The 12,682-nt window shown below is 37.0% G+C and overlaps 1 protein-coding gene across 1 annotated transcript in view; it reads left to right on the forward strand.

Moving 5' to 3' along the window:
• Positions 1-12,682, forward strand: part of atrn (attractin) — a 171,314-nt gene that overhangs the window by 65,113 nt on the left and 93,519 nt on the right. The window contains exons 19-24 of the mRNA XM_015393339.1: positions 1,407-1,544; positions 4,326-4,419; positions 6,637-6,689; positions 10,303-10,397; positions 11,893-11,971; positions 12,379-12,536. Coding sequence (XP_015248825.1) covers positions 1,407-1,544; positions 4,326-4,419; positions 6,637-6,689; positions 10,303-10,397; positions 11,893-11,971; positions 12,379-12,536 — 617 coding nt within the window. The remainder of the gene's footprint in view (positions 1-1,406; positions 1,545-4,325; positions 4,420-6,636; positions 6,690-10,302; positions 10,398-11,892; positions 11,972-12,378; positions 12,537-12,682) is intronic.

Below are 12,682 nucleotides of genomic sequence, written 5' to 3' on the forward strand. Positions count from 1 at the left end.
GCGGCTCAGGGAGTACGTCACATGCAGCGTCGTGAACAGTGCCCTAGGGTCTGTAAATTTAATGGTCCAATGAAGGTAATTTAAAAAAACAGGACATTTCCTCACTTTCTAAAAAAAACCCGGGACGCCCAGGACAGGACGTGAAATACGAACATGTCCTGGGAAATACGGACGTTTGGTCACCCTACCTTAACAAACATGTATCGGTCAATCTCTGCTATGCTAGCTGGAAGCGAAGTAGTTTAGGTTTATTTCTTTGCAATAAGGCTGAACCCCTGGCCAACTGGATAGAGAGCGTGTTTCAGTTCCTGACCAATTTCTCTGTCCCTGTGGAAGAACATTTTCTTCACAGCATCTGACAGTCAAGGCTTGTGTTAGCTTGTTTTTTATGCTTTATTTATACTTTATCAGATGTACACATGAACATCCACAGAGACCCATAAGAACATGAATGAAGCATGTATTGGTAATGTATAATGTTCAGAGACATATCATAGTAAGGTAGCAGCAGATAAGTAATTCACATATGTTCAAGATGAAGGTATGAGTAAATTAAAATGGCAGAAAAAGTAATGCTGCGTCACGTTTGAATGCTTGGTTGTTTCTATAGGAAGAGCTAGTTTTATTAGTTTCATGCAGATTGGCTCCACTCTGTTTATTTCCATCTGTAATGGAGAAAGTTTGCCTTTTTTAAGAAAGGAGTTTATCTGATTTTATCTGAAGACGAATGAGGCTTCAAACCACGCCGCAGATAAAAGTGTTGAATGTGATGAAACATCTTAAGGAGGGACTCATCAGCATTACTGCTTTATTACATAAAGTATGTATGGAAAAGCTTCACATACTTCTGTAAAGAAGCATATTTTCCGTAACGTAGTTGGAACCTGATGGTTTCTAGAACATCTGGGACGCTCAGTGGGATGAATATTTATGTTTAATGTCTTCTAGCAGTTTTTTTTTTTTTTTTTGCTCTGTATTTTGCTCCATTCAGGTTCCCTCATCTCTGACTGGATTTCCTGCTGTTGCTAAAGAAAAAATAAACCCCCTCAGCATCATGCTGGTACCATCGTGTTGGGATGGTGTGTTCAAAGTGACGTAAAAAAAAAAAGGGTTTCTGGATATAAGAGCTTTTAAAAGCCACTGTAAACCTGAAACCTGAGAGGCAAAGATCGTTTTTAGCATCATGCGCTACAGGAGACCCACTGCTTTGACTGACAGCTCCATACCTCTCCACTCCCCTGCCTAAACATTGTCTGTGTTTGCTAATGAGCGAGCTGATGTGTTCATGTTTGGCCCTGAGGCTGTTTTTATTGCTAAACCTTTATTTTGTTTGTTTTTCTGTTCCTCTAGGGATTGTGTGCGTGTGTGATATTAATGCAGTTTGTGCTTCGTTTACTTCTCTCCAGCTTGTCAGTGTAATGGTCACAGTCAGTGCGTCAATGAGAGCGTGTGTGAAAAGTGCGAGGATCTGACAACCGGCCGCCACTGCGAGAGCTGCATCTCCGGCTTCTACGGGGATCCGACCAATGGGGGCAGCTGCCAGCGTAAGTATCCTCGAGGCACTCAGCTCGGCTCTAAATCACTTTTCATTTAACGTGTCACTTTTTTACAGTCCATTTTTATGTCTGCTGGTTTTCTGAGTCCTATCTGCACCGTAAAAACCTCCCACTGGGATATTAAAGATTTACTTCTTCTACATCTGATACTGACAGTCAGTCAATCAGGCCATAAATCACTGGTTCGATGTCTCGACAGCCCGCTGTAGCTTTCTGGTAAATTACTGCTGCAGGTATTGTTGTATATTGTTGTTTTGTCTCCTACCTAATTCACTCCTACGAGGACCTGCATCAGTAACCCTTCATCACTACACCAGGTTGTTACTGTTATTCATTCTTTGATTGTAATTATTTTTAAGAGCATACAGGAAGTGCAGCGACAAATCATTTTATATATTTAAACAGAAAATCTGTAATAAAAATGAGATTATCTTTAATTCTAGGTTTTTTTTTAAAAAAAACTACTTCGCACTGAGAATAAGATCTTTAAACAAAGTTCATGGTTTGAGCTTCCAACAAGAATCGCACAGATTTTGGAAAAGATCTGAATTTTCTCAAATATTTTGCTGCATGGATACACATGGAAAAGCTTTGTTTACTTATTTATCCAAACTTCTGCCTGTTATTTAAACCATCACTCTTCTTGTCAAAGCACTCTGTGTTTCCGTCTGACTCTGGAATTAGTTTGTGTTAACTCTCCCACCAGAATGGGTTTTGATCTGTGAATTGGCGAAATTATTCAAATGGAAACTAATCTTCAGGTTTGGTTATTTGTTAATTAAAGGCCTCAGCAATGCAAAAGGGCGGTAGGGCCTCTTCAGCGACGTTGCTCTTGAATTGGTTATAAGGTCGTTTCTTAACAGAACTAAATCAGATTTCACATTTCTACAGAAAAATGATATGCAGCTGAAAGATTTCAGTTTATAAAAGTGAAAATTACAACAAGTTCACCCTGAAGTTTGATTGTTTAATGCTCCAAGCAATCAGCAGGAGAGAAGGAGCCCCGCATGTTCTTTGTTAATGTTTAGAACTACCAAAAAAAAAAAAAAAAACTGGACAAAGTTGCCAGGAATTTGACTCCTCCTTCTTAAAAGGAAAACGAGACAAAATGAACATGAGCTAAATTTAGCTTGTGGTCTAAAGCAGTGGTCTGAAACTCCAGGCCTCCAGATCAACTAGCCTGCAGCTTTTAGGAACATCCTTAGTCTAACAAACCTGAATCAAATGAGTGTTTCATCTTTAGGCCTTCACTAAACCTAATGGCTCAGTGGGGAGATAATGAGTCATTTCATTCAGCTTGTTTGGAGCAGCGATGTACCGAAAGGTTGCAGGGTGGTATATCTGGAGGAGTCGGAGACCTCTGCTCTAAAAAGCAACCTGCTGCAACCTGCAACCTGCCTCTACAATGGCTTTTAATAGTGACTACAAATGGTCCAAAAACCAACAACTTTGGGAATAATAACAGATTCCAGCCCTAGAAGCTTTAGATGGTGTTTTACAGAATATCTGAATAACATTTTCAAAATGGAATGACAAAATAACTACAGAAATATGAATTTGGAGTCATTCTTTGTTAAATATGTGTCCTTCTGAAACTTTTTTTTTCTTATTTTAGAAGCCAGAAAAGGAGCAAATAAAGTGTTACTTGTTTAAAATAACAACAGTTAAAAAAAATAACAAAAATAGGGATAAAAAATAGAAAATGTTTACCATCTCAGCTAGCTGATAGCAATTTTTTTTCATTCTATTATATACAGCATAAACTCTTCTCCCTCCTGTCTTCTGCAGTCACTGCAATTGTTTTGTTTATGAAACTTAAAACAATAAAACTTGTCCAGTTGAAATTAAAACATTTATACTTAAGAATCTCCTTCGTGACGCATTCAAACACCAATTGATACTTTATTGTCATAAAATTAGTGCCTTATATATCAGTAAATTGCACTGGTGGAAACGGCCAATATTTAGTTTTAAAACTATCGCCCAATACCAATAGCACGCTGATATCGTGGATCACTTCTATGAAATAATGTTTTAACTAAAAGTTGTGCAATATTTGCAGCTCTGAAGGACTATTTTCTCAGCTGGACTTGGAGCAAAATGACTCTTTGGATTGTAAAGGTTGCAGACTTAATGCCTAAAGTAGTTTAAAAAATGTACAATGAAATTATCTAGTTTTATTTAAGGAGAAGAAATAAATATTTCTCCAGCTGAACAAATGATTATCGCAGTTGGCGTAATTAAAACTTTAAATATGTTGCATTCTGACACTGAATCTTGTAGTTTTAAGCAACAATAAATAGATTATTAATATATAATATCACGCAGCACAGAGGGATATCAGCTGGTTGATTAGCTGGGCTTTCTAGCCTGTTTAACAGATGTGTTCCTCATGGTGTGTTTGCTTAATAAGAGTGGGTGGTGGACCTTTGTTGTTTTTGCTGCGCTAAATATTTTCAAACAGATGGATTTGTCTTTATTGTAGGTGTTCGAGAAGCTATAAGCTATTTTCTGCCAAACCAGCTTTGGGAATTTCAGCAGAAAATGGAAATCTCACACCCACATAAAAAGGGTGCCCCTAACACAGCGGCGCCATGTTAACAATTTTAGTATATTAACCCAACTGTCATTTTTAATCAATTCAAGTTTGAACATGTTTTTTTTTCAGATCTCTTCTTTCAAAGTGAAAAGTCTCCCAAATATGCAGCCAATAAAGTTGTCGTAAGAGAAATGTAACCTTCTTTGTATTTATTTGTTTTTTCTTTTCAGCCTGTAAGTGTAATGGCCACGCCAGTATGTGCAACCCCAACAATGGCAAGTGCTTTTGCACCACTAAAGGCATCAAAGGAGATAGATGCCACATGTAAGTTTCTCTTTTTACTTGTCTTTGCTGTTTTTCATTCATATTTATATATTTCAATTCCACAAAGAATATACAATGGAAATATGGTCTATGTAATGAACCTGGAATCTTTGTATTATGAACTCTGGATCTAGTTTGACTAAATGCAAAGTAAGATGAAGCTCCCTTATACCTTAAGATGTTATATTTTTCTTTAGGAGCTTATTACTAAAGTGGAATGAATATTATAATAAATCCATGCTTTATTGTTATTAAGCTAAATTCTCAACAGCGTGGCTTGTGTTTGCATTCTGATAAATAAAATGTTACACTATTCGGAAAGCTTGAAATTACTAAATTAATTCCTTGTGAAGCTAGAAACACCAAAAGTGGACAGCATCAGATTGTAAACATGTAAGTTGGTCTGATGAGTCAGTTTTAAATCCAGTGTTCAGTGTGAAGGCTTGGATCCTTCAGTTCATGTTGCGTTGTTGGTGGAATGGTGTGGTGTATCTCATGGCAATAGAACACATTGTGATATTTTAACCCAAAAACGAACGGCAGAAAAACACCCCGAAAAGTCATAATTACCTTTAACAACCACACATGTAGAGGATACAGCACAGAAAAGGAGGGAGGTGTTCAGGTCAGGTCTTCATGTTGCTTTGTTTCAATAGTAGGAATCTCTGTAAACCAGCCACTATCAACATGGTGAGAGCATCACGCTGCAGAAATTTCCTTCAGCTCTTGACAATTCCACAAAATATGCCGCCTAGAACAGTAGAAACCAGGCATCGATCCCGCATCTATGACCGCCAACATCTGCTGGAGCTACGGTCACAAAATGTTTTAAATACAGCCAATATTGATCGTTTAAAAAGCTGTGGAGTGCTATGAATGGTAGGGGGAAAAAACATGTTCAAAATAAAAATTATAAATAATACTTAAAGTTGAGTCTACGTCCAAGTCTAAGTCTGAGATGCTTTTCATCAGTAGACAATAAAAAGCGCTAATAGCAGTAGCTGAAGCTAGCTCTGCACGGTCTGAACTCGGGAAACAAGAATACAGATGCATGTCGCATTCTTTAGATTTTTATTTACAGAAAATGTTTTTTTCCCCTGTGCCAGAGTTATAAACTAACTTAAATTTTATTTTAGGACTGTCATGAATACAAATATATTCAATACTCTGTATGATTTTTCATACCATGGGGAAATAAATCATATAATTAAAGGCATAAAAATATTTTTAAAGCTCATCTTTTTCAACAGAATCACAGATGCTATTTATAAAAAATGTGCAGATAAAGGCCAAATAACTATCCAAAATATAAACCCAACTTGAACAATATTTTAAGGCTGCCTGAGGAATTATTCTTCTAATGTGCAAATAATTCAGGAATCTATGATTTTCAAGAGCAAAACTATGCAACCAGCCGTTACCTTTGGCATTGACACCATGTCAAATAAGTATTGCTTTTGGATACAGAGTTTGAGTATCTTTAAAGAAATCAGTTGGTTTTTATGCCGAAGACTAATAAAGTAATGTTTGTCACTTGGTAAAATAAAAGCTATGCTATAGATACAGTAAATTCCCATGGAGATGTGATGAACGAAAATTTGTTGCTGCATTTAGGCTGATATTAACTACCAAGGAATGGTTTAAGGCAGCATTTGTGTTTTATATTGGTTACAACATTATTAATAATAAAAAAAAATGTATGGGTTTCTTTTTATATAGTCTCTTTAGTAGAAGAGAAATACACTGAAAAACTGTAGTAAAAATTATAATCTGTTTTTCTAACAGCAAATGCTAAACTTTTAGCGCTTAATCCTCCCTACTAGTTAAAACGTTGCTAAAATGACTCACCAGCCTGTCCTGGCGCCTTTAATGCAGCAGAAAGCTTCTTTCATTTGGTGTTTTGTTTTATTTTCAGTCCTTTTTTCTTCTCCCTGGCCTTTATGATTATATGACTTTGGAGAGATCCATTTAATCCCACAGATAATGAATGAATGAATGGTCATCAGTATGGTAATGAGACCATATCTGTCCTATTTTTGCAGGAAATTGTTTCCTGTTCATTTCTTTCAGGTTTATTGTTCCTCATTCTCAACTTCATGATGTTAATTTAGCAGATGGAAAATCAACGCTCCCGTTTGTTCCCTCTTCATTTACTTCATTCTCTCTGTGCACCGACCTCCTGTTTGGACTCACCTTTTCTCCACCTTTGTTTTTAAGGTGTGAAGTGGAAAGCCGTTACCAAGGCAACCCCCTCAAAGGGACATGCTACTGTAAGTGTTACTCCCATTTTTTCAAGTGAACATAGCAGAGCAGCATAGAAATAGCTCATGAAATGGAGAATGAACTGACTGCAGATAAAAATGATAGTTGATAATCATGTTATTTCTATATTTTCAATTATTATTAGGTTGTTTTGTTATAGTAATTTATAAATAAATAAGATACTTTAATTACATGCATGATAAGTACATTTATTAACAATAATTACCTTGATTTTTCTGTTTTATAATACTAAATGATCATTTCTTTAATGATATATATGTTTTAAACACTGACCATGCAGTAAGAACCCGTTTGTCGGAAGGGGCTTGAAAGTGATTTAGAAGCTGTCAGAGGTTAATGAACAGAAGTTTCTGTTATCACCAGAATTAAAACTAAGTGCTGAAGCAATTCCCTGACTGGTTGACATGTCAGTGAAAACCAGCCAACAAAAGGTTTCAAATCTCTCTCTCGCCCTTCCTTTTTTCGTACATTTTTTTGTATTTGCGCCATTTTAGATTCACCAGACGGAGAAGAACGAGGGTTAGTTAAACAGCAGACAATGAAACGGCAGACATTTCGATTTTTCAGCTTAGCGATCAATTTAATGATTTCATTTAAAATGAAGTTCTGTATTTATTTTTTATGGTGTGTCACAGGTTGAGGTGTTTAGTATCTGGCTAAGCTCAGATGTGTGGCCTGTGGCACTGACCCTGAGCCAGAGGAGCCAGTGATTTCTAATGGAGTTCAACAGAACGTGTTATTACCAGCAGCCCATTTACCAGTGACATAAACAGTTTTATAGAGGCATGAGCATTAAAGGCTGATCATATAATTCAATTCCGTTTATTAATATGACGCAATTTACAACACGTCATTACAAGGCACTTTACAGAGACCATCCAGTCAGATTGGCTCACATTATTTTAGGAAGCCCAGCTGATTGCATCCAGTCGTTGGATCAGCACTGATAGCCACAGTTGACATTCGCTTGCTTTGCATGGTTGCCTCTGCAGCAAACCATGTAATTATCAAATAATTACAGCATTCATTTAATGTGAATGTTTTTACACTAACTGGTGGGACTACATTAACTGCTTATTTCACATGCAAACAGATGAAAAGGATAATTGTTACCTAATGACCAGTTTTCCCTGTATATCAACCCTGAGATACATGCCTTGCAAAAGTTTACATATTTTGTGAGGTCACGAACCCAAATATTTAAGTACTTTTTGGGGATTTTATTTGAAAGACTAAAAGAGTGAAATGGAAAACTGTCAGGAAGGGCAGAGCTCCGTCAGAAGTTTCCTGCCTTCTATTTACAAGTAGAGTGGAAAATTTTCTTTTTTCCGGGTGGATCATCTCAATAAGTTGTCCTCCTAATTGTCAATCATTCTGATGTGTGATATTTTTACATAAAGCTGCCCTATGTGCTCGTGCTACCTTTTTCTGCACATGCCCACTTTCAGGCGGTTCATTGAAAATGGCCGAGGGTCGTAAGAGAAAAGGTTATTATGGGATTTGCTGTCACAGCAGTAATAACAAAGATGACGCAGGCACCTTGCAGTTGAGGAGTAGTTATGTGACCAACAGGGAGCAAAATGCTGGTTATACTCCCCGCAACAGTGTGTCGCAGTGAGCTTGACACAGATATTTTTTAATATGCTCAATTTTGAGCATAGTCTGCGCTATACGCTGTGGGTTTAAGACACGGCCGAGGCGGTGAGGAAGTGGGGGCAGGTTTGTCCGACAGCAGAGGGACATGACGGCGAAGTTGACTAAATCAGCCTTTAGTCAACTTCGTCCACTATATAGTCCCCACTCTCTACAGTTATTGAGTGATTTAGGCGTTAGGGCGGACGTTCGGGAACGGTAAGCTTGTATGAGCTGTGAGAATAGCAACTTTTAAAGACATTGTGCATGAGGAGAAATGAGCTCATGCATGCTTTACACACATTTAATAGGCTTTCCCTCTCGGGAGTGGGTACAGGGTTGTGCATGTGCATTTTGTTTTTTTTAAGTTGAGAGTGCGGGTCTTTTAAAAATTCATGAAAATCCTCCACAATACTTTTAAAGGTCACAAAAGTCGATGTCCTAGATAGAAAATGCACATTGAAGGTATTTGCAAAAGGTATTTGATCATTAACTTTTAAAATCGCACATGATTTAGCACCTCCACCTTCTATTAAAGCACACATAATATGGAGGGAATTTTGTTCAATTGTCTTTTTCCATTTTTTTCTCAAAACCTTTTATCATTTATTTTAAATATTTTGCATTTTAAATCTCATTTTTCAAATTTATCTTTCTTTTCAAATCGTGTTCCACTGATCACATTTTCTTAACATCAACCCAAGTTAACTCGCACATTGACCGATAAAGAATTGTTTTAATGTTCGTGCACACCGATAGAAATGTGTCTTCATGCAATCCATAAAGCTCGATCTGAAAGGGGGAAAATAAAAGATAGAATATGAAAATATAAAATGTGTAAAAAAAAAAAAATATATATATTTTTTAAAGATGTTAAAAAAATATGGGAAGAAAAATTGTATTCACAAATGTTCTGGAAAATTTCAGTATATACATATAGTATGTTTTTTGGTTGCTACAATACTTCATCATTGTTCATCATTAAACAAAGAAGCAAAACTTGACAATATTTAAAGCCAAAGAAACATTTTCTAATAGGTAGGGATCAGCAACCTTTTTAAGTATCACTCATAGACTTACACATGAAATAAAGCTCTTTCATGCACTTCCCCTTTTCCCACTTTGCACCTCCATGTAGCAACCTCTTACGTTAGGTTTGTAAGTAAATGGATTCAGGCTGTTTCAAGTGAGCAGTTGACAGTGAGCTGAACAACATACAGCACCAAACAAGTCTCCAGGATTCGTGTAAATACAAAATACTTGGACAGATAAAGTCTGTAGGAGAGAAGCCCCAACAGGAGGAGAAAGGCCAAGAAAATCATTTGATGCTGTAAGTTCACCATCTCTTAATGTTCTACAGTTTTAGATCATACTAATAATCTAAACAGCGTTGGACTATGTGCATCTGATAAACTACAGAGAGATGCAATCTTAAAAGTTGGAAACTGAGCTGCAGCTGCAAAGTTTGATCCAAAAAAGATTTTTTCCAGTGAGGATAGATATGTTTCTCACTGGTAATTGTTATTTTTCTTCAAAGGTTCGAGCCCGATGAGAGGCATCCTATATTTTTAGAAAACAGCAGCTGGTGTGGCTACATACTGACAAAGATAATAGGTTTTCCTGTGCGGGTCAATAAAGCCGAAGAGAGGCTGGAAAATTGAATTCTGGGGATCTAGATCACGAGGAAAAAAAGTCCCAAGAAATGTGTAAAACAACAAGGACGCCTTTAAGGTTTTTTTTTCAACCTTCAAACATCTGGCTGACTCATTGACATTGACTCTGTTGTCTGGGTGTAGTAATTGTTTCATGACCTTTATCACAGGGAGCACACGCACAGACACACACGATTCAGAAAAAAAAAATGGAAATGGAGAAATAATGGGGATCATTTTCCACCCGGAGCATTGTCTGAAAGCATGTTACTGTGCGACCTTCAGACCAGACTTCTCTTTTTGTTTCTCCCTCCAGACACGCTCCTCATCGACTACCAGTTCACCTTCAGCCTGTCGCAGGAGGACGACCGCTACTACACCGCCATCAACTTTGTGGCCACACCTGACGAGGTTTGTCAGTCAGAAAACACCCCACTGTCACAGCAGCTGTCCGCTGCATAGGAATAAATAAATCCAGTTAATCACCTCAGGACGAGGATCATCATGCCACCAGCAGCTCTTTTCTCTTTGGCATCACCTGAAGTTCATCATTGAATGATGCAGAGCAGAAAAATTGCTTTTTTTTTTTAAAGGCTATGAAATGAAGAATCTGAAAAGTGCAGCAGGCCATTGTGTTTCAATACCCCATGTTTCTTTTTGCAAAACAGTTGAGGCTCATTCAGATTTGGTGGAGGCTGTATCTTTAAATACTCACCTTGTACAAGATGATCTTAAATAATCATCTTATGAATGTTCTAAACTACAAAGTGATGTCTTATTAGGAATGAATTCATCTTAGTCAGACTGATGTTTTCCCTGGAACAAAAGCTTGCCCAGGGCTTTTTATTCACCAGGAAAGTTAGATAAAAAAATAGAAAACATCCGATTAAATATACCAGATTGCATTTCTCCCTTATCAAAGAACTAACCAAAGTGTTGCAAGTGCTGCAATGCAACAGGAGGTGAGATCATTACCTTTATTTAGAAAGTGATATTTGTAACCTTTAATTTATGATTTTAGGAAGTAATTTAAATGAAAAGCTTTTCCTTGCTTTTAATGAAACTGCAATTGGGAAAGAAATGTGGCATCTAAAACAAGTAAAGAAGAACTGCTATAAAAATCTATTCATAATATTTGGATTTTGTCAGAGAAAATTGTCTATTTATAGAACCGAATATAAAAACGTACCAACAGCATTTCTAAATATATGTTGATCTAAGTGTAAGAGGCCATTTCCTTTAGTCATGCTGTGCTCACAAAAAGGCACCCAAAGCCTCATACTGAAAGCTGTGCTTTTTGAAGTCGGAGCATTTTTGACCCACCTTTTCTACCGAATTTGTTCAGACACTTCTGACGTTCTTCGCACTAGATGATGGGTACTGAGGTCAGGTATATCTGGATTAATTAGTTCATCTAATAAGAAAAGACAGGATACAAAGGAACTGCCTGAAGTTCAGGGGGACGGGAAATGAAAGAGGATTTTACACATCCTTGGGTTTTACTATAATTTGGAGCAAGTTAAGTTCGGCAGGCCGGGTTAAAAAGTTTAACGGGCCATAGTTTACCCATGTGTGCTCTAAAGGCTTCAAGAAGAGCTGCTCCAGGCGGTTGTACCTCTCGACACCCCTTGATGCACGTCCACCGTATATGTAAACCAGCTGCCCCTGACGCTATTAATACAGCCTTAATTACTTTGGGAAGTTTGGATTTTATTGCTTTTGTCTAAACATCTGTAAATGTGCTTCTCCTGCCTCCCAAGTTTGTCTTCTTTGCTTTTTGATTTGTTACTGAATTAGTTTTCCAGTAACCAAGTGCTTTGAGTTGATTATATGAAAATAATATTTTTTCCTGATGGCTTTTGCTAATTTTTCCTTTTCTCAATTTCTGCTTCAACTCTCCCCGCAGCCAAGCCGTGATCTAGACATGTTTATCAATGCCTCCAAGAACTTCAATCTGAACATCACCTGGGCTACGAGTTTTACAGGTATGTTTGGTTTCATTTCATATTCTGTTTTAGAAAGAAAAATATTAGTTTGAGCTTTTATTCAGGTTAAAAACGAAACCATTTGTGTAGGTTTGTTTTTGATTTGAGGTATTTTAATTTTAAGTATTGTAAGTTTTTTTTTGCTTCAAAACAACTGAACAGAAAGACAAGTAATTTAGTATAATTTTTTACTATTCTTTTTATGTTCTGCTTTTTAGCCATATTTTTGTCTTAAATCCTATATTTCTCGTAGTTGTCTCCAGTTTGTTTGGTGACTTTTCTGGCTTTTTTTTTTTCTCCTGCTGCATCCACTCTGAGTCAATGCATGAATGCCTCCCATTTCTTTCCGGTGTCTTATTTGCTTGTTGAACTGCTCCTTCTCTCTTTTTTGTCATTGTGTCCCTCAGCAGGCACCCAGACTGGAGAGGAGATTCCCATCGTCTCACGGAGCAACATCAAAGAGTTCAAAGAAAGCTTCTCCAACGAGAACTTTGATTTCCGAAACAGCCCAAACATAACATTCTTTGTCTACGTCAGCAACTTCACCTGGCCCATTAAGATCCAGGTGTGCTTCCATAGCCTTTCCTAAACACACAGCTAGACTGTTGTTTGATTTCAGTGTTTATTTTATCCTCTTCACTAATCTTTGAGGTCAGTGTATATATATATATATATATATATATATATATATATATATATATATATATATAT

The sequence above is a fragment of the Cyprinodon variegatus genome, unplaced genomic scaffold (genome assembly GCF_000732505.1).
Source record: "Cyprinodon variegatus isolate N-32 unplaced genomic scaffold, C_variegatus-1.0 Scaffold637, whole genome shotgun sequence".
NCBI classification, from domain to species: Eukaryota; Metazoa; Chordata; class Actinopteri; order Cyprinodontiformes; family Cyprinodontidae; genus Cyprinodon; species Cyprinodon variegatus.